Source organism: Danio aesculapii, chromosome 17 (genome assembly GCF_903798145.1).
Source record: "Danio aesculapii chromosome 17, fDanAes4.1, whole genome shotgun sequence".
NCBI classification, from domain to species: domain Eukaryota; kingdom Metazoa; phylum Chordata; class Actinopteri; order Cypriniformes; family Danionidae; genus Danio; species Danio aesculapii.
This window is the reverse complement of record NC_079451.1, coordinates 26362115-26384460: the sequence shown is the minus strand read 5'-3', so window position 1 is coordinate 26384460 and position 22346 is coordinate 26362115. Positions and strand designations below refer to the sequence as shown.

Below are 22346 nucleotides of genomic sequence, written 5' to 3'. Positions count from 1 at the left end.
GTGAATTATTTGAAAGTATGAATGAGTGACTTTTTAATCATTAAAATTTAAGAAATTAAAATTTATTCAATACAATTATATCCAAAGTAATGAATGAATCCCAGTTATACATCGCATCTCTTTTATTTATTTCTCAGTTCTTCTTGGTATATTATGGTCTGTATGTGTAATAAATCTGTCTATTTGAGCTGAATCTGCTATTAAGAATGAGGTAGGGCTTATTATTGTGACAGATGCAGGTTATTGGCTACCACAGTGAAGACATATGACATGTATTATTGGAACAGATGTTAAAGCCTCTGTCATCCTGTCACTCATAGAGGATTTCAGGGTCAAACACTGGCCAGACAGAAGCCATGGATGATTTCTGGGTCAGAGTTGCTTCTTTCCTGGATGTTAGTGCAATGGCCTGCCGAATCCATCACAGCGGAGGAATGGATCTAGTGGGATATTGGGATTATGATGAATGGACCTAAAGTTAAAGATAGATGCATCAGAGCTTTCATCTTCAAGTGCACTGCTGTGTTGTAGAGAAGTGCTGTCATTGCTTCTGAACAGAGAATATAAGCAGTTTCCTTTTGTCATTTCTGCTCTGGCTCAGGAACTGTCTTATATTCTACTAATGTGGTGACTCACAGACAGGATAATACCCACAAAGCTGAAAGGAGTTTTTGTTCATGGACTGATATAAAGAAACTGAAGAATAATAGAGATTAATGTGCATGTTCTGTATTATGTGAATATTCAGTAATAGAATGTTTGAATATTAATTGAAGTGTTTTCAAAGCTGCACTTTGATATTGATATTTCTCAGAGATTGTGTTTTAGAAAACCTTAGAAATCATTTCTGTCATTGCGCCTAATATGTTTACCTTGTTAGTTTATTTATTTATTCATTTATTTATTTATTTATTTATTTGTTTGTTTGTTTGTTTGTTTAATGGAATTAATGGAATGCATTACAAAATTCATTCATCATGTTTTGTTTTTTTTCCCAAAGGACCTGTTGACATGGAATTGATCATTCTGCTGTGGCGACCCCTAGTTAATAAAGAGACTAAGCTAAAAAGAAAATGAATGAATGAATAACAATTAAATGACACAAGGTGATATGTACTGAACTATTGAGACATATTTAATACTTTACATAAAAGTCTTTTTTGGTGATAGCAGCGTAAAGACGCCTCTCATATGGAGAATAAAGTTACATGCATTGCTCAGGTGTGATTTTTATTACAGTCTTCAACAGAGTGTAAAAGTCTTGATAGTTTTGTGGGTCTAGTCTATAAAATCTGATCTTTAATTTGTATTTTCTATTGAATTCAAGTCAGGTGATTGGCTGTACCATTCTACAGCTTGATTTTCTTTCTCTGAAAGCATTTGAGAGTTTCCTTGGTTGTATTTTAGATCATTGATTTCATCTTCATCATCCTGAAAATGTAGATGTTGGACTGAAGCAGCTAATATTAATTTATGACGAAGGGCAGAGGGTTGCTGAATAACTTCTGAGAGATTTCAGTTGCTGTCTGGACTTTCACTGTCTTTCTACACCTCCCTTCATGTGTTCAATATTTTTTCCTGTCTTTTTTATTACACATAGCTTAATTAATAAACTAATTAGATTTGTTTTCTTTTCATTTATGATTTTCTTTGGATGTTATTAACATCTGTTGAAAATTTCAAGTCAACAGTGTTACGACCCTGGTCTAGGAACAAGGCCGCAACATAAAAGATCACCAGACAAAAAAAAAATTACATTTATGACCCTTTGGTGTCGGGTCTCTTTATTTGTCTTTTTTTTTTTTTTTGTCTTTTTCTTTTTTTATCACCCACAAACATGAAGCCAACTATCTTTGAGTGGACCCACAGAAAAGTCATTAGGGCGGAGGCTGCAGATGTAAAAAGAGGGAGAGAGAGAGAAACAGAAACAGACACACACACACCTGCCAAAGCAACAACAGTACCTTTAGAAGTATAGTATGTTTACGGAGAAACATAGTGTTGAATATAGTACTTATTTCCCCTCACTGTATGTGTGTTTCTAATTGGTCTGTCAATTTGGTCAAGTTTTTCATAGTTTAAACTGTATATGTGATTTTAAAATTTAAAATGTCAAATAATAGATTAATTTAGATTAAAAAAATTATTTAAAGAATAACAAATGTTTGAAAACCAGCGTTAATCCACCAAATGTTGATTTCTTGATTCTTAAAGAAAAGTTAAAAGACAAAGTATTGTGCTGTTTAGTCTTCAAGGCCATTAGAAATTAAATAAAAGTTTTGTTTCTGTTGTTCTTTTCTGTTTTATTGTGTTTTCTGTGGTGATATTGGCTCTAATCAACAGCCTATGAGTCATATTGACAAAGAGAAGATCTATCTCCTAGTGTGTATGCTTGTGTGTATGTGTGTTTGCACGCCTGTGTGTGTTCAATTTAGTTTCAAAAGAGAAGGTGAAAAATGTGACAGCTGTTTCCTAGGCGACCACAGCACATGATTACATGATCATTTTCACCCGGGCATGTGACAAAAAGCACAAACTGCCAAACCTTTGAGATGAATTTTGAAAGAGCTTCTGATTTCTGTCTAACATTGACAAAAGAGTGTTTGTGTACATTTGAGGTCATGCCAGGCTTTCAGCAACGGCCCTGTTCTTCCTGTGAACACTTTTTTTTGTCCTCTTCCTTTTTTTTGCAATCATGTCTGCCATCTCAAACTTGATCAAAGCTCAATCACAGTCTCTCTCTCTTTCTTTTTCGCAGCTGGCAACATGGGACTCTGATCGTGGGCTGAACGGCAGTCTGAGGGAGAACCGGGCTGATCACGGCATGCAAGGAATTACTCTGAAAGTGGTGACCTTACTGGTGCGTATTTCAATAAATCTGATTCAGCTCCCCGTAGGTTCAATCAAAGTATTACTAATGTCAGGTTACTGGAATGAAAAAGGATGATTTAGAAGTACATGCTCTTTGAATAACAACTCTTGTCAAGCAATCATTTCCCCTCCCCCGTTTTTTGATTGAATAATGTTGTTTAACCCACTAACCCCATTTATAAGCTTAGGGATTTTATTCTCTTCTAACCAGTTCCTGCAGGTAATGATTGGATGGCTGGCATGTAGCTATAGAGAAAAAAGTATTGTTCCACAATCATGTCCTATGAAATAAAAAGATACTTTGTAGTGTCATCAGTTCCTAAAACAGTCTAAAGCCTGATTTATACTGTTGCATGGCGCTGACTGCGCGCGTACCTCATGAAACGGATGAGGCTTTTATACTTGATGCATTCGCCATTGTGATATTGTTTAAAACGTCAGGGGGCAGTCAAAAAAAACCACCGTAAAATCAGACGGATAACCATAGAAGTAGGAAGTTTCCCCAACTACGTCATATCATTAATATTGTTCAAGATTTTAAAGCTAATTATTTTTATTAGTTACTTTAAAGATTATAAAGATTTTTTATAACCATTCAAGATTTTTTAAATCAAACTTTGGCGCATCACTTGCTTTTGTTCATATCTCGGACTGTTCTACATATATAAAGTTTATTAAAATATTAATGGCAACAGAACATAGGTTTCTCTACAAATATGTTTTATTATAGAAAGAATAAATCATTATCACCAATAAAGTCCAAAAAACAGGGCATCAGTATGTTGTAAACTGAAAGGTTCAAATATTCTTTTTCAGTTTTCAAATAAATCATTTGTTCCATAATTATAGTTTTGTAACTATTAAATTGTTTTAAATTCAAAATGAATGGTGAAAAAACATATCTCCGTAATTAAATAATCTGTTTTGGCTTTAACAAATCTATCCCTCAGGTTCCAAACTTTTACAAAAAAGTTCCTCCTTTCCCACTGCTGTTGAAATTTCTAGTCAAGAATTATTGTACATTTGGTTATCCCTATGATCACACATGGACAAATCATAAAGATGTCTGTACAGTCGTGCCTGTTTCAGACAAAATCTCTTCAAAATTAATCACTATTCAATTCAAATGAGACGTGGCGCCATGCGAACTGTTTGCTCGAGTCACAAAAAATTTCATACGCTCGAAATCATATCACATGCACCCAAAGCGAACTGCCGCAAACACCACGATGATGTTACATTCGCCGAGTGCACTCAAGCAAACTAGCCGACGAGTCGGGTATAAACCAGGCATTAAAATCATGGCTAGGACTGGCTAAAAATAGTGATTAATTCTAAAATTATTTAAATTGTATTTCAGTTGATTTGAATGTTATTACTCGATCGAATGGGCGTTTTCAGTAGTCTGCTGATAGATATGGGACAGTAGCGGTACTAGTAGGCTCAGAAGGCTGTTATCATCTATCAACATGGTCAATCAGCTATAGATCAGATATGGCTGTGGCCGAAAGTTAACAAGAATTATTTATACTATTTATTAAATTTCCCATTAACTGTATTTTATAAATGTCTACTCCTACCCCAAACCCAACGGTCACACTAATGTAAAAAACTGATCTGGAGTCCTCTCTATACTTGGTATAGCTGATTATCCATGTGGATGGATGATAACAGCCTTCTGACCCTACCAGTAGGTTTTAGAAAGCCCCTACTGGCCCATATCTATCAGCTGATAACCACTGATAATGCCCATTCAATCGAGTGATAACATTCGAATCGGGCGTGTATTTTAATTGTAAAAATCATGACCTTTTTTACTGCTTTTTGACCCACAACATTATACAAAAAATTGAGTACAATAACATGAGCATGTGTAGCACATTTGACTTAGACAAATTACTCTTTTAAAATAGACTTTTTTTAATAGATACAAAAACATAAAACTCAAGTATAAAAATGATATGAATTTTAATTTATTGTTCTGAACTTTTCTTTTATTGTTCAAACGTGTAAGAAATTTAATGAAAATAGATTCGAAATCCAAAAGAACAATGAATTGTGTTGCTAAATTATATTATGGATCACAGTCACATTCATTATTTATGGTTGTCATAAGCAGTTTATGTTTCCAGATGGTTGCGCTGTGTATTTTTTGTCTTTTTTTCTCATCAGACATCAGTACTTTAGTCATGCACGCTCTTGATGCTTTTTTGCCAAGGATTCCTTTGGGCTTTGCTCTTTATTTATTCTCCAGTCTATCTCTATGGTGCTCTCTCACAACACAATTACAGTTCACTAGCTTGAGCCTCAGATATTTCATCCGTCTGCGTTTGAGTGCACAGGGCCTGTTTCAAGAAAACAGTCAATCTTGTTTGGTGGTGATATGCCTTACTGCAAATCGCCCAGATGAATTTAGAGAGGTAATTTCTGTCTGATGGGGCAGCGCATGCTCTTTTGGCCATGGTATAACAGGTCAACTGAAACACTTCATTTAGATTAACCTGAGACCAAAGAGTCCCAGCTGTCACTGGTAAAAGTGTCACGTCAGCCAATGCTTTGAATGTGACTGAGAGCCAATCTGACCACAAGCCACGACCTGAACAGATGGATTCACCACAGAGAAACGGTTTGTAATCAATATTAAATCTTTAAATCACAGAAAAATGTCCAAACGTATTAGTCAGGCAGTTCTCTCCTTTCATCTTTCTCCCCCCTTCAAATTAATAATTGATAAGATCCAATCTGAATCTGTGACACTAACGCCAAATAATGGATATGTCAGCTTATAAGCCTGTCCATTAGTGTCAAGATGCTCTGAGAGATGCATGTAAATTGTGAGAAATTCCAACTCAGAAATGTCATAGTTTGAAAAGCTCTGCAAAACAATTGCACATGAGATGCATGTATGATTTTTATTTTTATTTTTTCAAAATTAAGCAGGGTAAGTTACTTAAAGTAATAGATTAAAAAATTACTGATTAATACTGGAAAATTGTAATTTGATAACATTACTAATCACTTCATGTAAAAAGTAATCAGATTACTAATTACTTTACTTTGAAGTTACTTTCATAACATATAAAACATATTTTAAAAAATAATAATAAATAAACTGCAACTCTTTCAGTAATTTAATATTCACTAATATTCAATAATACAGAAGCTTGACAAAAACACAAAAGAAGACATTTTGAAGAAAACTAGATACTTGTAACCATTGGCATTCATAGTAGGAAAGAGATACTATGTCTGCGGTTGTGGAGACATACTGTAAACGTTCAAAAGTTGAATTGAAATCAAGATTACAAGAGTGCATTCTGCCGCTTGCCTGCCACGTGTTCGCGTCGCTAACAATATACACCTCCATTGGAAAAAATAACTTGTGCACACAAAAGACGCAACATGTGAATGGCCACATAAGAAGCTACACTTCTCTGTACATTTTCAGAAGATGCCTTCACTCCCGATCCTGCACAAAAATCCAATTTAGCCTATTTAGGCTGAGTTGGGCCTCTGTGTTTTTGGGCGCTGGTGTCCTCCTTGACGACATGTATTGTCGTAGAATGCTTTCTGTTTAAGTGCTTGAACTAGTTGCTGGTTAAGTTAAAAGCAGAGGATAGTTCTTCAGAGACTGAACATAGACTGCATTTCACAGTAATTTTTTTTTTTTACGCTCAATGAAATCAAAGAAATGTCTGTATTAGAAGAAGCAACCACTCTCATCAGCAGCTATTTCAGCTCGCATTTTCCAGCAATTTAATAGTTAATGCTCATTAACTGACATTGCAGCAGAAAACGTGATTTAAAAAGCAAAGGTAACACTTTATTTTGATGGTCTATTTGAGCATTAGTAGACAGCCTGCTTAATATATGTTGATACTGCTCCTTCAACAGACATTTAGCTGACTATAAGAAACTTTGCAAGTACATGTCAACTTACACTAACCCTAACCCCAACCTAACAGTCTACTTATACTCTAATGAGATTTAGTTGACATGTAGATGCATTAAATGGACCATAAAAAATAAAGTGTGACCAAAGCAAATACATTCATTCGTTCATTTTCTTTTCGGCTTAGTCCCTTTATTAATCCGAGGTCGCCACAGCGGAATGAACCCCCAATTTAGCCAGCACATGTTTTACGCAGCGGATGCCCTTCCAGCTGCAACCCAATCACCGAGAAACATCCATACACACTCATTCATACACATACACTACGGACAATTTAGCCTACCCAATTCACCTGTAGCACGTCTTTGGACTTTTGGGCGAAACCGGAGTACCCGGAAGAAACCCACGCGAACACAGGGAGAACATGCAAACTCCACACAGAAATGCCAACTCAATTAGCCGAGGCTCGAACCAGCAACTTTCTTGCTGTGAGGCAAACATGCTACCCATTGCGCCACCGCATCGCCCTTACCAAAGCAAATATTGTTTTATAAAAATCTATATTTATACCGTAAGTAACGAATAAATATTTAATAAACAAAATTACACAAATTTAAAATGTAATTTGTTACATTACTGCATTCCCCAAAATGTAATTAGAACACAGTAACATGACAATTAATTAATTAGTAATTAAATAAACTGATCAAAAGTAAGATTTCAATTATTGGTACGTACAAAAACCCTTTTGAAATAATTGCTGTTCTGTTATTCCTAATTAGCATGTAATAAACATTTCTGAGAAACTGATGACTGATGCTGACATTTTTACTGAAAATTAAATACTATTAAAATATAGTACATAGTATTTAACTATATGTACAGTTGAAGTCAGAATTTCATTTTTTTTCCTTTTTTAAATATTTCCCAAATGATGTTTTACAGAGCAAGGAAATGTTCACAGTATGTCTGATAATATATTTTCTTCTGGAGAAAGTCTTATTTGTTTTATTTAGTCTAGAATAAAAGCAGTTTTAAATTTTTTCAAAGCCATTTTTAGGTCAAAATCATTAGCCCCTTTGGGCAATTTTTTTTTCGATTGTCTACAGAACAAACCATTGTTATACAATAACTTGCCTACTATGTATAATGTACTATACTATCGAATAAATGCAGCAATGGTAAGTATTGTATTCTGCTTAATTCAAGGAATTCAAAAATACTGAATTCTCATTGACCCCAAATATCAGTGGCAGTGTATGTAAAGACAAAACAAGTGCTTGCATCCTCTCATCTAAATTTGGTTACCAAAATGTAAAGTAATAAAGAATTAAATAAGCGCCTAATTTTTTTCCCTTCTTTAGGAGGAGCCCTTCGTAATGGTGGCTGAAAACATTCTAGGTCAGCCCAAAAGATATAAAGGTTTTTCCATAGATGTTCTAGATGCCCTGGCCAAAATTCTAGGATTTAAGTATGAGATGTACCAGGTGGCTGATGCGAAATATGGATCTCCTCAGGCCAACGGGACTTGGAATGGAATGATCGGAGAGCTAATTGGGAAGGTGAGCTTTAGATTTGGATAGTGTGTGATGCTTATATACTGTATAGTGTTTGTTTGTATAATTGACTTACCTTATAACTGACTTAACCTCAATTTATTATATTTGTTTAGGCACATGTAGCTGTGAAGTCATTAAATGTGTTATCTTATGCCTAACATGTACTCTCCATGCATTGCTATTTAGCGGGCAGATGTGGCTATTTCAGCCATCACCATCACTCCGGAACGGGAAAACGTAGTGGACTTCAGTAAACGTTATCTGGATTATTCAGTGGGAATCCTGATGACTAAAACAGAAGAGAGACTCAACATCTTCTCCTTGCTGGCACCGTTTGACCTAGCGGTGTGGGCCTGCATTGCTGCTGCCATTCCTGTGGTGGGTGTCATGGTCTTTCTGCTCCGACGCGTTCAGTCTGTCCGCTCTCAGAATCCTCCTGGGCCCCACCAGCCTGCTTCTGTCACCACGTCCTTTCAGAGTGCCATCTGGATCGTCTACGGAGCCTTTGTACAGCAAGGTGAGCTGGGTCACGTCACATGAACATGAGGGATGAGGTACTGCTGAATAGACACCTCTCCTGGATAGTGCAATCGCTTGCTGACATTCCTGTCTGCAGGAGCGCGGCTAGTACAGCATTTTAATACTTTTATTTTAGGAAAAAACATCTTTTCAGCAGAATATATAGCTCTTCAAATGTTTCTTAAGTGCAACTTACAGCACTGGAGCTGATCCCTAGGGTACTCCATTTTGACTGTTTGGCAAAATGTATTCCATAAGAATTCTGCAGCTCACTGTTGAAAGATGTACTTTATTTGTCTAAAGGTGTCTGTGATGGGAGAAGTGTGTTTGGGGTTTCAGATAAATGCCAAAACTTTTTACTGTTTAGTCTGGGTATCTTGTCAGCACCAAGATGCAAGCAATTGATAACAGCTGTTGAATGACGCTTTTTTTTTCTACAGATGTTTTCAGGTTTGTAATTATACTTCCTGGACTGATAATTTGATTCTGGAACACACATGGCTAGTGATTATGAAAATAGGTTTTGCATTTGGGTCACCTTCTTAAATAAATATTCAGTTTCACTTATGAAGGACAACCATATGATAATACAGTGCTCAGCATAATTGAGTGCACCCCATTGTGAAAATGAATATTTTGATCCATTTCTCATTAAATATAGGCAAAGTGTTTTGGTTCATTTAAACAAAACCGATTTATTAAACAGATATATTTATTAAAATAATATTTTAGTCAACAAACATATTTAGAATGTTCCTATTTTTAATTTTTTTTTATATTTCTCTATAACTTGGGTGTACTAGTTATTGGACTGTTATAGTAAGTTATTTTGTTAGATAAGCTCCAGATTTGGCTTCAGTACTGACTAATCTAATGTATATGCACAAATATAATATTGTATAGCTTCCTATTATAAATATAAATTTATAAGATAGATTTGTGAGGGGTGTACTTATATATGCTGAGCACTGTAAAAGATGTGTTTATAGTGTTTGATTTGCATTATGCCTCTAATCCTGATAAAAGTAACACTTTATGAACACACAACCTTGTTCAACAATTGTTAAGAGCCTTAAAGGAACAACTCCGGTTTCTGTTACCATTTACTTACAGTCATGTTATGCTTTTGTTAGTGGGGTTTAAATGACACTGGACCCCTTAAACTCACACAGAAAATGACAGAAAAACATGTGAGATAATCGTGACAAAATTGTCATTTTGGGGTAAACTGTGCCTTAAAGAAGGATGCACACATTTAAATATAGCTTTCATTGCCTTTATGGGGAAAACTGCATAAAAGTGACACAACTAGTTTCAACCAAATTATTTCTGTAGGTTTATGTGACATAGAAGATGGGGATAATGGCTTCTGAAAATGGAGACTTGTCATCACCTGATTAATTACTTTTTACAATACAATGATAACATACAAATGTAATAATATATCGGAATATTACTTCCAATTTTACTGTATCTTTGATAGAGTATAAAAAGCCTTGGTGAGCATAAATGACTTCAAGAAAAAAATTGCAAAAATTTTACTTATACATTTATAGCATATTTTACTTGAACTTAAAATGTAGCTTATCATTAATGGAAAAATTATGTATGATCTGCAATTTCATTGTGAAATCTACTAAACTAACTAGGGATGTAATGACTCACGATTAAGCATATTAATCTTACGATTCACGATTTAGTCACGATTTTTTAACAAAATTATTTGAAACAAATTTAAGGTGAAGAGCCCTTTCATTTTTTTTCTTAAATGCGGCACATTTTTTGCAAAAGAATATATTTTCTGCGATAACTAAATTGCTATTTAAAAAAAAAAAATCCAAAAGAACAGAATAATACAAACTATAGAAGACTCAACGATACTAAAATAATACAAACTAAAGAAGAAAATTGTGAATGTGCTGAGATTCTACATTTTTAAAAAGAAATATCAGTATGTCTGAGTTCTTTGCACATTTACAATGTCCCTTGCTGATGAAAAAACTCTGTGACTAAGGACTGAGATGGCTGGTGCGGAGAGGTAAGCCTTTCCTAAACCAGAGAGCAGTGTGTACAGAGGTGGTCAATAGGCCCTCTGCTCCAGGGGACCGACCACGGGCAAAAAAATAAAAAGATAAAAAAATGACTAATTATATAGTAGGATAGAGACAGGAGCTGAACATGATTATGAAGGTGAATAATTAATATTACATCTATAATTACTTAGTATAAGTATCAGTGTGATACACTTAAGAAGAGATAACCTTGAACATTTTTAAATATTCAATTATAATAAGCAAATTATTAATATATACATAAACTAATTTGAAAAGGAGAGGGTAAAAATAATCTAATACCTGGTTCTGTAACAGAACAACTGTAAATCATCCGGTCAGTGTGGTTTGGCTTATTATTAGTTTTTTGGGGTTTTTTTATGTATAGATGCCTGTGACAGTAGTTTTTCACTGTGTTGTCCGTTTATGTGCATCATATTCGTTCTTCTGTTAGTGTATGTAAACGTCTTTTTGCAATATTTGCACACAGTTTGTGTTTTGTGAGCAATTCCCTGCTGTCATTTTGCTTTGCCGCCCCACCTCTTGGTCGCCACTGATGTGCAAGTAAAGCGAGTTTCGGCCTGTAAACACAGCGCTGCCTCTGTTCAAAAAATGCATCGCGATTCGTTTGACATTTGATCGATTTTCAACCGCTCACGGTTAATCGTAACATCCCCAAAACTAACTAAACTTGCTTATCGATGTAGTTGTGTATGACTCAAACTTTCCTAAAAAAAGTTTTTTGAAGATTCAAATTTGGGCCCCTAAAATGAGGCAAGATGTTTAGTTTGAAACCCAGCACACTCTCGACCCTGTAATGAGGCTGGATTCCACTTAACCTTTGACCTTTCCAATTACAGACTCTTTGCATATCCTTTTAGGCCTTAAAGGACATCTCAGATCTCAGATAATTTGACTGTGAGTCCCAAAAGAAAACTTATAGCCTCTAACGAGCTCCATTGAGCTCCAGATCTTTTTTCTCCTCCCGTTATATTCTCACCGTCTCTGTGTCACTGATGACATTTTCAGGGCTGTGTGTGCTGGAGAGGAATATTGTGTTGACATTTCAGCACAGGCTTATAAGGTGTTGAGCTTTTCTGAGAAAACTGGTGATGGGAGAATGAATCTTATTACACGGCTGCAGTGCTGTGTCACTGCCAAAAAGAAGCAGGAAGAAAAATAACGGAAGGCTGAAATGAGATAAAATCACAGGAGGGTTCAGTGATACAGACAATGGGTCAAGGTTTAGCTGGTTAGCATGTAACCAGTAAGCCCTTGCTGTCTAAAAAAAAAGCACGTCTCTGCATTGACTTTCATTGTATTCTGTGTTCTCGGTGAGTATGGCTGAAATGGTGTAAACAGTCATTCAGCCAGTAGAATGTTTTCTCGTCTCTCTTGTGTTTGCAGGAGGTGAATCTTTCATGAGTTCAATGGCTCTAAGGATTGCAATGGGAAGCTGGTGGCTGTTCACACTTATTGTCTGTTCGTCTTACACGGCCAATCTGGCAGCCTACCTCACCGTGTCACGCATGGACAACGCTATTCGGTAAGTTAACTAGTCCAGCTCTGCATCTCAGTGCCAGATCTCTTCACATCTGCAGCTGCTTGCCCATATGCAGGCTTGATAACTCTCACTCATCACGCTGTTGACCACATGGTGTGTCAGAGAGCCTTATTAGAGCTGTCACATCTCTAAACGTAGCTCCAGGTTAGAATATCACGTTGTTGGGTTGCCTTCATTAAAATCAGATTAGAGCCTGCACGACTGCTCATTTTTACTAGTTGACTAGTCATCCAGAAAAGTAGTCGATTAGTCTGTCGGTCAGTGTTTGTCTCATGTAAATGGCTCACGATACACTGTGCCTTTCCAGCAAAGTTCAATGCTGGGTGAGGAGAGAAAATGTCTGCTAATTGTTGTGGGGTACAGAATACATAAGCCTCTTAGTCTTCTCTGTAAAGCTTATACTGCTTGTTTGGATATACATGTAGCCTTATATACTGTAGTTTTTGTGTGGATGTAGACGACTTCAGTGGTTTTGGGAATTGAAAAAACAGGTGATGGTTGAATAAATCTAATTACACGACTAGAGTGCTGTGTCACTGACAAAAAGAAGCAGCATAATGGAGGATTAAATTAGATAAAATCACAGTGGGGTTCAGCGAGGGTCTGGATTTAACTTGCACACTTATAAATCCTGTTTTTTCCATTGATATTGAAGGTTACGTGAAGAACCTTTATCATACCTGATATATTTTTCTTCATTAGTAATAGAAAAAGGTTCATTATATTATAAAATATTCCACATTCAAAGAAATTTAGCTTTAAGACTGCTTCACTAGCTATGTTTCCATCCAAAGATGCGAATTAAACTTGTGAAAATGAAATATCACATAAAACATTTTTAAATAAAGCAGCCTTTCTGATAAACTGGCATCAAATATCATAAGAAAATGGAATTTTCTGAAGAATGAAAAGCCACTATGTGTCTCTTTTGTTATATAATCAGTTATTTGTGCGTCAGAAGATAAAAATGATATGCAATGAACGTGCAGTGGCTTTTGGAGGTGCGAGACCACTGAAATAATACCAAACCACATCCATGACCAAAACAACCTTTCAGATGTTGTGCAATGTGGTCGGTCCGCTGGTTTGTCCGTTAATGCTGTCCGATCATGCCTTTTTTTTTATCACATGATTTGTTAAAACAAAATCACATGCTTTTTTCTTCCTTATTGGATAAAAAATTTATCTTACTCAGTTGTGTGGCATTTGCATGGTATTATCCATAATAAAAACCTGACATAATTGATGCATCTTAGGACAACACACATGACGTTTATATTTCAAGCATTACCTGTCACCAGTGATAATGAAAATCAGCACATACATCGTGTCACACATCAGCTGCTCAAACATATCGGTGGTTGTTGTATGTATGGTGAGTATATACAGAGTATATGAAGTCAAAACTTTAGCTTTTTGTTTCTTGTTGTACATATTGAAGTAGTAGTTTAAACTGCTATGAAAATACTACAATTAATAGGCATAATATTTATTTTGTCGCAACCAATTGTATTGTCCCAGTAGCGTAAGACCAGCAGAAAGCAGTCTGGGTAACTTACGTGACTTTACTGCCAGTTGTTCTTCTCAATATCTTTCTTCTTTTGTAAAACTACGAAAGTAGGAAAGTACATATTCACATTTACTTTAAATTATTCAGCAGTACTATTAGACTATTGTACATAGTTTTTATAGAAAATAGAATAGAAAAAATAGAAAAATCTATTAAATGAGACCATTTAAATAGAATATTAGCAAAATTATATGTTACACCACCAGCATAACGTGTAAGCCATGAAGAAGTGTTTCTACAAAAAAATACAGGTGGTATAAAACTGATAATAATCAAAAGACCCTTGAATGTTTACAAAAATAGAGCTTTAGTAAAATTTTATCAATTACTGACTAAGAAATAAATCACATGTGTGTTATTCTTGACCCTTTGCTGAGAGAAAATGAAAGTAAAACTAATCTGAATGTAGTACTTTAAATGTCGACTAGGTGTTAAGTTTCTAGATGAAACAGCACAACAATGATAGTGGTTAAAAAATAGATGTTTTGGTGGGCCTAATCTCGTTATATTTTTGACATCAGTTGTGGGCCGGAGGGAGGAGGGGGGCGGACTGTAAATGGCCCTAGGGCTGGCAGTTTGAGACCCCTGTTTTAGAGTATATCAGAAAGAGCTCTGATTTCGATCTCAACCTTCAGTAACATCTTTTGTTTGCCAATTCATGATTTTTTTCGCTTTTATATGAATGTACTTAATGCCCGTCTCAGATGTCTGCTGTGGCAGTGTGCTAATATGTGTAATGCTGACCAAATGTGACAGAATTAGTAGCTGCAACTCTTATCTGAATCTAACTCAAGAAAGTCCTTTAAGTATTATAAGAAGGAAAACTGTGAGTCAGCTAAATGCATCATAGTTCTTCAAATTAAATCTGAAATCTCAGCATGCCTTCTGTCTCTCAGCGATCACATTGGTGCTTCACTTCCCAGCAGGCAGCTCACAGTTCCTGACATTCTTCATAAATTCTACGAAAGGTCGCCTAATATTAAAATCCCTTCTTTCCTTTCCCCCTCGCTCCTTCTTTCAGGTGCCAGAACCTTTTCTTCTCTTTTTATGTGTTTTGGGTGTTTTGTTAGTGCAGACGGTTCAGAGAGCCGTGTCATGTGCTTGTTGTTGTAATTGCACTGGGCTGCTCTTTATTTACCGTAAATAAAGCGTAACACTTTACAATAATGTTATATTAGTTAATGTTAGTTAATGGGTTTACTAACATGAAAAAAACTACACTGAAAAAAATGATGTCTGCAAAACTGTTGCAAACAATTTATTTGTGTTGAATTTAAACAAACAAATTACATTTAAGAAAATTCAACTTTGTTTGTTTAAATTCAGCCCAAATAAATTGTTTACAACCACTTAACGTAAAAAAAAATTTGTAAATCCAAGAAATCAGCTTTGAATAATTTTTTTCAGTGTATGAGCAATACATTTATTGCAGTATTTTTTCATGTTATTTATTGGAAAGAAAGTTCTTCATTTATATTTAGTAATTTGGCAGATGCTTTTCTCCAAAGCAACTTACAATCGAGGAGATATTCAGCAATTTAACACGAAGAAGCAGTGCACACACACTGTAAACCTTGCTGTTGTCATTACTAAAGATATTAAGTTAATATAACTTGACATTACTTAAAATACCAAGTTTTGGCATCAAAACTTAAACGTGTGTTTAATTTACTCATTAGGCAGCAAAAAACTTTTAATTAATATTTTAAGTTCTCTGAACTTAACATTTTAATTTCCTAAAATGATTCACCATGTTTGTTAAAATGATTGGTTGCGCTTGAAATTCTGCCTTGACAACCACGCTGATTGGTCAATATATGTTATATGACACAAGGTGGTCATTTTGCTTGTGATGTTCAGTTTTTCTGAAGCACAGCAGGACAAAGGCACAACCTGAACCTATCTGACGAAAGAAAAAAGTTAAATTAGTAAGTACTGTAGATATTTAAATGCTTATATACATTTTTCTTAATTGATATACATGCAGGGGTAGTGCTGTCATTCACAGTAAGAAGCATCGCTGGTTCGAGTCCCGGCTGGGTCAGCTGGCATTTCTTTGTGGAGTTTGCATGTTCTCCCTGTGTTTGCGTGATTTCCTCCGGGTGCTCCGGTTTCCCCCACAGTCCACAGACATGCGCAGTAACTGTACAGTAGCTGAATTGGGTAAACTAAATTGTCCGTAGTGTTTGTGTGTATGCCTTAGTACTCCAGGTTGGGAGTTGAGCATTGGGCTAAAGACCCACCTCGTAAAAATAAGATGTTACGAAACACCAACATGGTGCGGCTAAATATCAACTTCGATTTAAATGACACTGGCAGTAAGTAAGTAATTAAGTAAATTATATAAAAACTGAAAAATATGGAAGTTTAGTCTATTAGCCATTTCAAGTTATCTGTCCTTAAACATTTAAGTTAATTCAATGAAGAGACCACATTTGGTCAACTCGATTAATTGAGTTGTCGATTTCCCATTACTCAAACAAACTGAGGCAATTACTTTCCTCAAATAATTTGAGTAGTTTAACTTATTAGGGTTTACAGTGCAGGAGGTGCTAATTATACAAGGAACTGTTAGTGCTCAGTAAATTAGGGGCTAGAGTAAGGGGAGTGTTTTTTATGGAGAGAGAAGAGTGAATTGTGTTTCTACAGGTGGATTGTCAAGCCCTCTCACCTGTGTGGTTCATCATCTACGTGTGGTAGATGTTAACTCATGGACACGTAAACTAAGGATGACATGAAGACATTAAACCATGAACCATGACTAATAAATACTGTGCAAGTAGTTCATGCATAGTTCATGTTAGTAAATACATTGAAGGCCACTCTTTTCAAGATTTAAAATAAGTCTTTTGTGTCTCCAGTGTTGTGTCTGTAAAGTTTAAGCTCAAAACACCCATCAGATTATTTATTATACCTTGCAGAATATTAGAATTTTCTGTTCTGAACACTATATAGCTGTTTTTGTTGTCTGTGCCTTTAATGCTTGTTCTCCCCGTCCATCGTTCTACGTGCCTGTCAGAGTGTACCTCAGTCTCCGTCTCGGCTGTGTCAGATAAACAGCACAGTGACAGACATGAAGGAAGCAGATCTCACGTAATATTTGTCAGAAATACTACAGTAAGAACTTCCCCAATGATTATTTGATGTATTTGTTGTAGGGTTAATTCAAGCCTTTCTGCGACGATGAGTCACACAATGTCATTACAAGGTTCACACACACAGTGCTCGCGAGACTTATTTTCTTTATATCACTCCAATATGACTGGCGACACACTATACCTACACACAGTTCTGTCCAAACTGCTTCAAAAAGTTGATTTTCATCATAGGTGCCCTTTAACTAACATTGACTAATGGAAACTTATTGTAAAGTGTGATCATATAAGTACACAGAAAGAGAGCTAGAGCACAACTGTCAGATAACACAAACAATGCGCCACAAAAGTACTGCAGTGATTCTTTTCTTTCTCGCTCACTACAGAAGAATAATTGCACTGTCGGAGCAGAAGTAAATTCTCTTACAGCTTTAAAAGTGTTCTCTTGTTTGACTATGAGAGTTGTCTTATATGAACTGCCAATGCCCTACCTGATGTGCAAATAGTTTTCTCTTTCCTCTGTAAATGTTATCCATGTGCTCATTGAATTCAGTTCTCTCAACCCAACTGAAAATCCAAGCTGGGGGAAGCTTATTGCATTCCATCCCTCTGATTTCTGACTTTATACTCCTAGTGGACCTTTTAGTTCACCGGCAAAATGCCTCTCGCCGTTTGCCCAAAGGTTCTGCTGTGGAGCATTAATGGAGAGTTTGCTGCTGTCAGATTTTTTATTCAGCTCTTGTGAGCATGTGTGTGTGCTGAGGCCCTAGGGGATTATTTCCTCCATCTCTCAGTGGCATCATCCACAGCTGCTGTGGTTGTGCTAATCACCTTGTTTGTAACTGTTATTAAAATCAGGCAGACCTGCTGCTGCATGATACGGTGTCGTTAGCACGTGGGGAGCCCACTGGGAGTCTTTCATATCTCTCACCAGCCTTAGATGTAAAATGGGATTCAGGCTTGACAAACATTGTGCTCAGTTCTGAGGTCCCTGAGCTTCACTTTGGCAGAGGGCCTTGAATGGCTGATGGAAAGGCTGATCACTGGCCAGTTAGCTGGCTCATTGCTGAAAGATCTTTTGCCATAAAATCAGTAGATATGTCTACTGTTATGAGTTTTATTTGTAAATATTTATTTTGTGAGTATTTAGTAGCCTTTTTAATTTGCATGATTTGTGATGCAGTTGTATGTGTGTGCTTTTATAAGCTTCACAACAAATAATTAAGCCTGAATGGGGCTTATTTTTGCTGCGGTGCATCCAACCTAGAACATTCTCTTACAAAACAAAAACAAGATAATGGATCACATCCAAATTCATTTCCCCGTTGTGGCTAATAATACCTTTTAGAGCACCTCTGTTGATTTCTTTTGTTTAGGCCCTATGAGAGGCATTCGGAGGCATGTAGTTTGTGCTTATGTGCTTAGTCCCCCGAAAAATTTCATTAAATGTCAAATGTTGATTAAACATTTGCATCAAATGTTGATTCAATTGATCTACTGAATGCAGTTAATTATAGATGTCAATATCTGTTTATAAGTCCTATATTTCATAGGTGCCAAACTGACATTCCATTTTCCAGTGATTGGAAATGCATAAAAAGCATATTAAATGTAAGTAATTGTCTGATATAAAAAATGATGAGAATGTGAGAAGAAAATATTAAAATATAGGCTGAAAAATCAATCATCATTCTGCATAATAGATAGATTTACTGTTGAAAAAAATGAAAGAATATACCAAATCTGGCAAATCTTACAAATTATTTAAAACATTTTCCCAGTGATGGGTTGCAGCTAGAAGGGCATCTGCTGAGTAAAACATACAGTATGGTGGATAAGTTGGTAGTTCATTCCGCTGAGGCGACTCCTGATTAATAAAGGGACTAATCCAAAATGAAATTCAATAAATGAATTATTTAAACATCTTGATTACAAATGGGTCAGGTCTAGTGGTTTGAAGGGGCATAAAGATTACAGATTATATACACTCAACACAACTTGTTTTATAGCCATTGGTGATTAATATAAATTATAAATAAAACTATATAATATAACTAAATATTTAGCATATAATGTAAAAAATATGTCAGAAAAATATTCCTGGCTATCATTGTCTTAAAAACACATTTTTTAAAAAACAGTAACCATCAAGTTAAAAAGAGCATGGTGCTCAAATTAAATCTCAAGAACCCATCCAGTGTTAGCTGTTTTTTAACTGCTTGCATGGGGTTTATACACGAATCACGGCTAATAGTTAATTTCTTATTATTTTACATTTTATAAGTAATTTTAAAACACTATAAAATACATGCTTTATTATTTTGAGATCTATTGACACATGTGCTGGTCAATATCTTGACTTTTTTATTTAAAAGATTATATCATATTTTTATAAGCCAAAGGCTTCTATTTAAATATAGCATTTTGTAACACTGTAAATGTCTTCACTGATATATTATAAATGTAATGTATGAATGCTAAATAGCAGTAATAGGAAAACTAACAGCATTTGTATGGTGGTAAATTTATAGTTAATTGTATTGTTTGCAATGCTAAATGTTTTTGTGTTTTAGTTTTTTTAATTGAGTGGATCGATTGTTGGGAGAAAGCAAAACGATCCAACAAACTAGGCTATATCCCAGTGTATTATGGTTGTGTAATAGCCATATACAGTGCATATTATTGTGAAAGGTATTGAGCAAAGGCTGTGAATACCTATGTACATGTGATTTTTAATAAATTTGCAACAATTTCAAAAAATCTTTTTTCACATTGTCATAATGTGGTATTGTGAACAGTATTTAGAGGAAATAAATGAATTCAATCCATTTTGGAATAAGGCTGTAACACAAAAAATATGGAAAAAGTAAAGCACTATGAATACTTTCCAGATGCACTGTACTGTATACGGATATATGAAAAGAGAGTGATCAGTATGTCATTCCTACCGGTAATACGAAAGTGAACGCATGATGAAATATTACCCAGTGCTGTTTATCCTGTAGGAATGGGTTTCTTACAGATAGTGCATCTGCAATCTTATACCAAAAACGGAAATTAGGGCATTATTAATAGCTATAAATGTGGTAGAGCGTTGATATTATGTGATTGTATTGTATGCAATATGGAGCTATTAAGCGTTGATGTTAAATCAAAAGTAATTCACAAATACTTGAAAATGAAATGATTTCATGACAGTAATTCTCTATGGTTACAACTGAATTAGTTACAAAATAACTGTAAAAAATTATAAAATATGGAATGATAAAAGCATATGATATAAATTGTACCCAGCTTAAATGTAAAATTAAAGTTACCAGAGGTAGAAGGAGAGACAAAGAGCGCAGGCCCAGAAGTTAGCTTGATTGCAGTAGAGTCAGATTGATAGACTCCAGAGGAGGAGAGGAGATTTTTACAAAACTTGACAACTGAAATGAGGCTATGTATGAGAAAGTCTTACTGTATCTCTCTGCTCTCTGATTTATATTTAGTGATGATGTCTGTTGGTGTCAAAATTAAAGTGCACATTTTTGCTTATAGAAATAAAGAAAATAAGAAAATATATAGAAATTCAAATACATAAAATAAATAAAAAGTATATGTATACAATTAGGCTATGTTTGGCTTTTGACAGACTATTTAAAATGTGCCTAAGTAGTGCCTAAGAAATAGCTGTTAACTTTTTTTGGTGGTGCCAGTGAAAATTTTGGCAGCGCAAGTAAAAATCTGAACCACTGGCTCGATCACCAGTAGAAAAAATCCTGATCTCACAAAGAAATGTAACTATTTTACGTTTTGTCAGTTTAGTGGATAATTCAAATGAATTAATTTGTATTTCATTACGAGTTCATTACAGTTGTATGAAAAAGTGCAATTTAGAAAAGGAGGCATGGCACCAAACTTCACTCCTAAACCCAACCATTATTAGGGGATTAGCAAATCAAACCCAATTGTATGAACAAGATCATACAAATTCATACAAATCAAAAAGTTATGAAATGCTGTGAGATAGCGTTGGAATTGCTGTATTTTCAGATGAGTTCAAACTCTACAAAGGCTGCTCAGTGGGGTTTGAAGTATAAATGAGTACATCATAAATGCAGCGAGACACCATGCATAGCATATTTCCGTAGTATTTTTTTTCCTCCCCCAGCTGTGGCAGTATAAGCATAATTAAACTGATTAATTTTACTGATTTTATCTTCTCAAGATTAACAATCTGACTCATTGAATGTGCAAATAATTGCACAAGTCCTGTTAAATAGCCTTGTCAAGGGTGATGGAAGATGCTTATCTCAACATGAAATCACTCCCCACTAAAACCAGAAGGAGAAGCAACACTGTGTCATTACGCTAGAGGGAAGAGCAGCCGGCTGCCCTAAAAACATCACACACGGACTGCATGACATCGGAACTTGCAGATGGAAAGCAGCAGCTGTGGGACGCACACTCATTTAGAACTGTATTTTGTTAGGGGGTATAATTTTCCCCCAATAATTCAAATAATTAATGAACACATACTGTTTATGCATCCGTTTTTCATTTGTGCCAGTTTCAGTGCCGCCTACTGTGCATTTACATTAGAGACTGATTGTTGCAGGAGTTCTAAAATTGTAATAATCTCTGAAGTGGAAAACCGTCGCACTTGTTCACACTCTGCAGATTTGGCTTGCTTAAAACGAACTCTGATATGATTGCTTTGTTTGTGTGGTTCGGTTGAATAAGTGGTGAAGGCTGTCATCTGAATCTCAGTGTACACCATACAAATGGGCACAGACCCCTGAAAAGGTGGATCTCAGTCCACTTACAGTTGAACTCTGGAGCAGTTCGACTGAAATATGAGCTGAAAAGAGACCAAAGACATAAAAAATACAAAAACAGCACATGATGTCACAAGATTCAGCCAGAAAAAAGGGACAGAATGCCTGTTTATTCACAACGTTGTCTGTTTACAGTGTTCTGAAATGCAGCAGATCTTCATTCATGTGTATGACTGATGTATTCTTAGTGTTATTTTGACTCCTTTACTCAAGTTTTCCAAGAGTTTGCAGCTACTAAATATACCATCAGATATCAGTACATTTATTTGTCCCATTGTTTTCTATGTTCTATAAGTTCTGTTACAAAATAAACACCATAAAGGCTTTAGGTTTTGTCTTAGAAATCACATGGTGAATTCCTTTATATAAGTGACTAAAGGAAGGCAAAACACTTAACTAGAAGAC

General features: G+C 35.4%; 1 protein-coding gene across 2 annotated transcripts in view; it reads left to right on the top strand.

Annotated features, from left to right (window-relative positions):
- Positions 1-22346, top strand: part of grid1a (glutamate receptor, ionotropic, delta 1a) — a 435683-nt gene that overhangs the window by 394695 nt on the left and 18642 nt on the right. For both annotated transcript variants that reach the window (XM_056477338.1, XM_056477339.1), the window contains exons 9-12: positions 2759-2860; positions 8128-8325; positions 8509-8839; positions 12300-12438. In XM_056477338.1, the coding sequence (XP_056333313.1) occupies positions 2759-2860; positions 8128-8325; positions 8509-8839; positions 12300-12438 (770 nt within the window). The remainder of the gene's footprint in view (positions 1-2758; positions 2861-8127; positions 8326-8508; positions 8840-12299; positions 12439-22346) is intronic.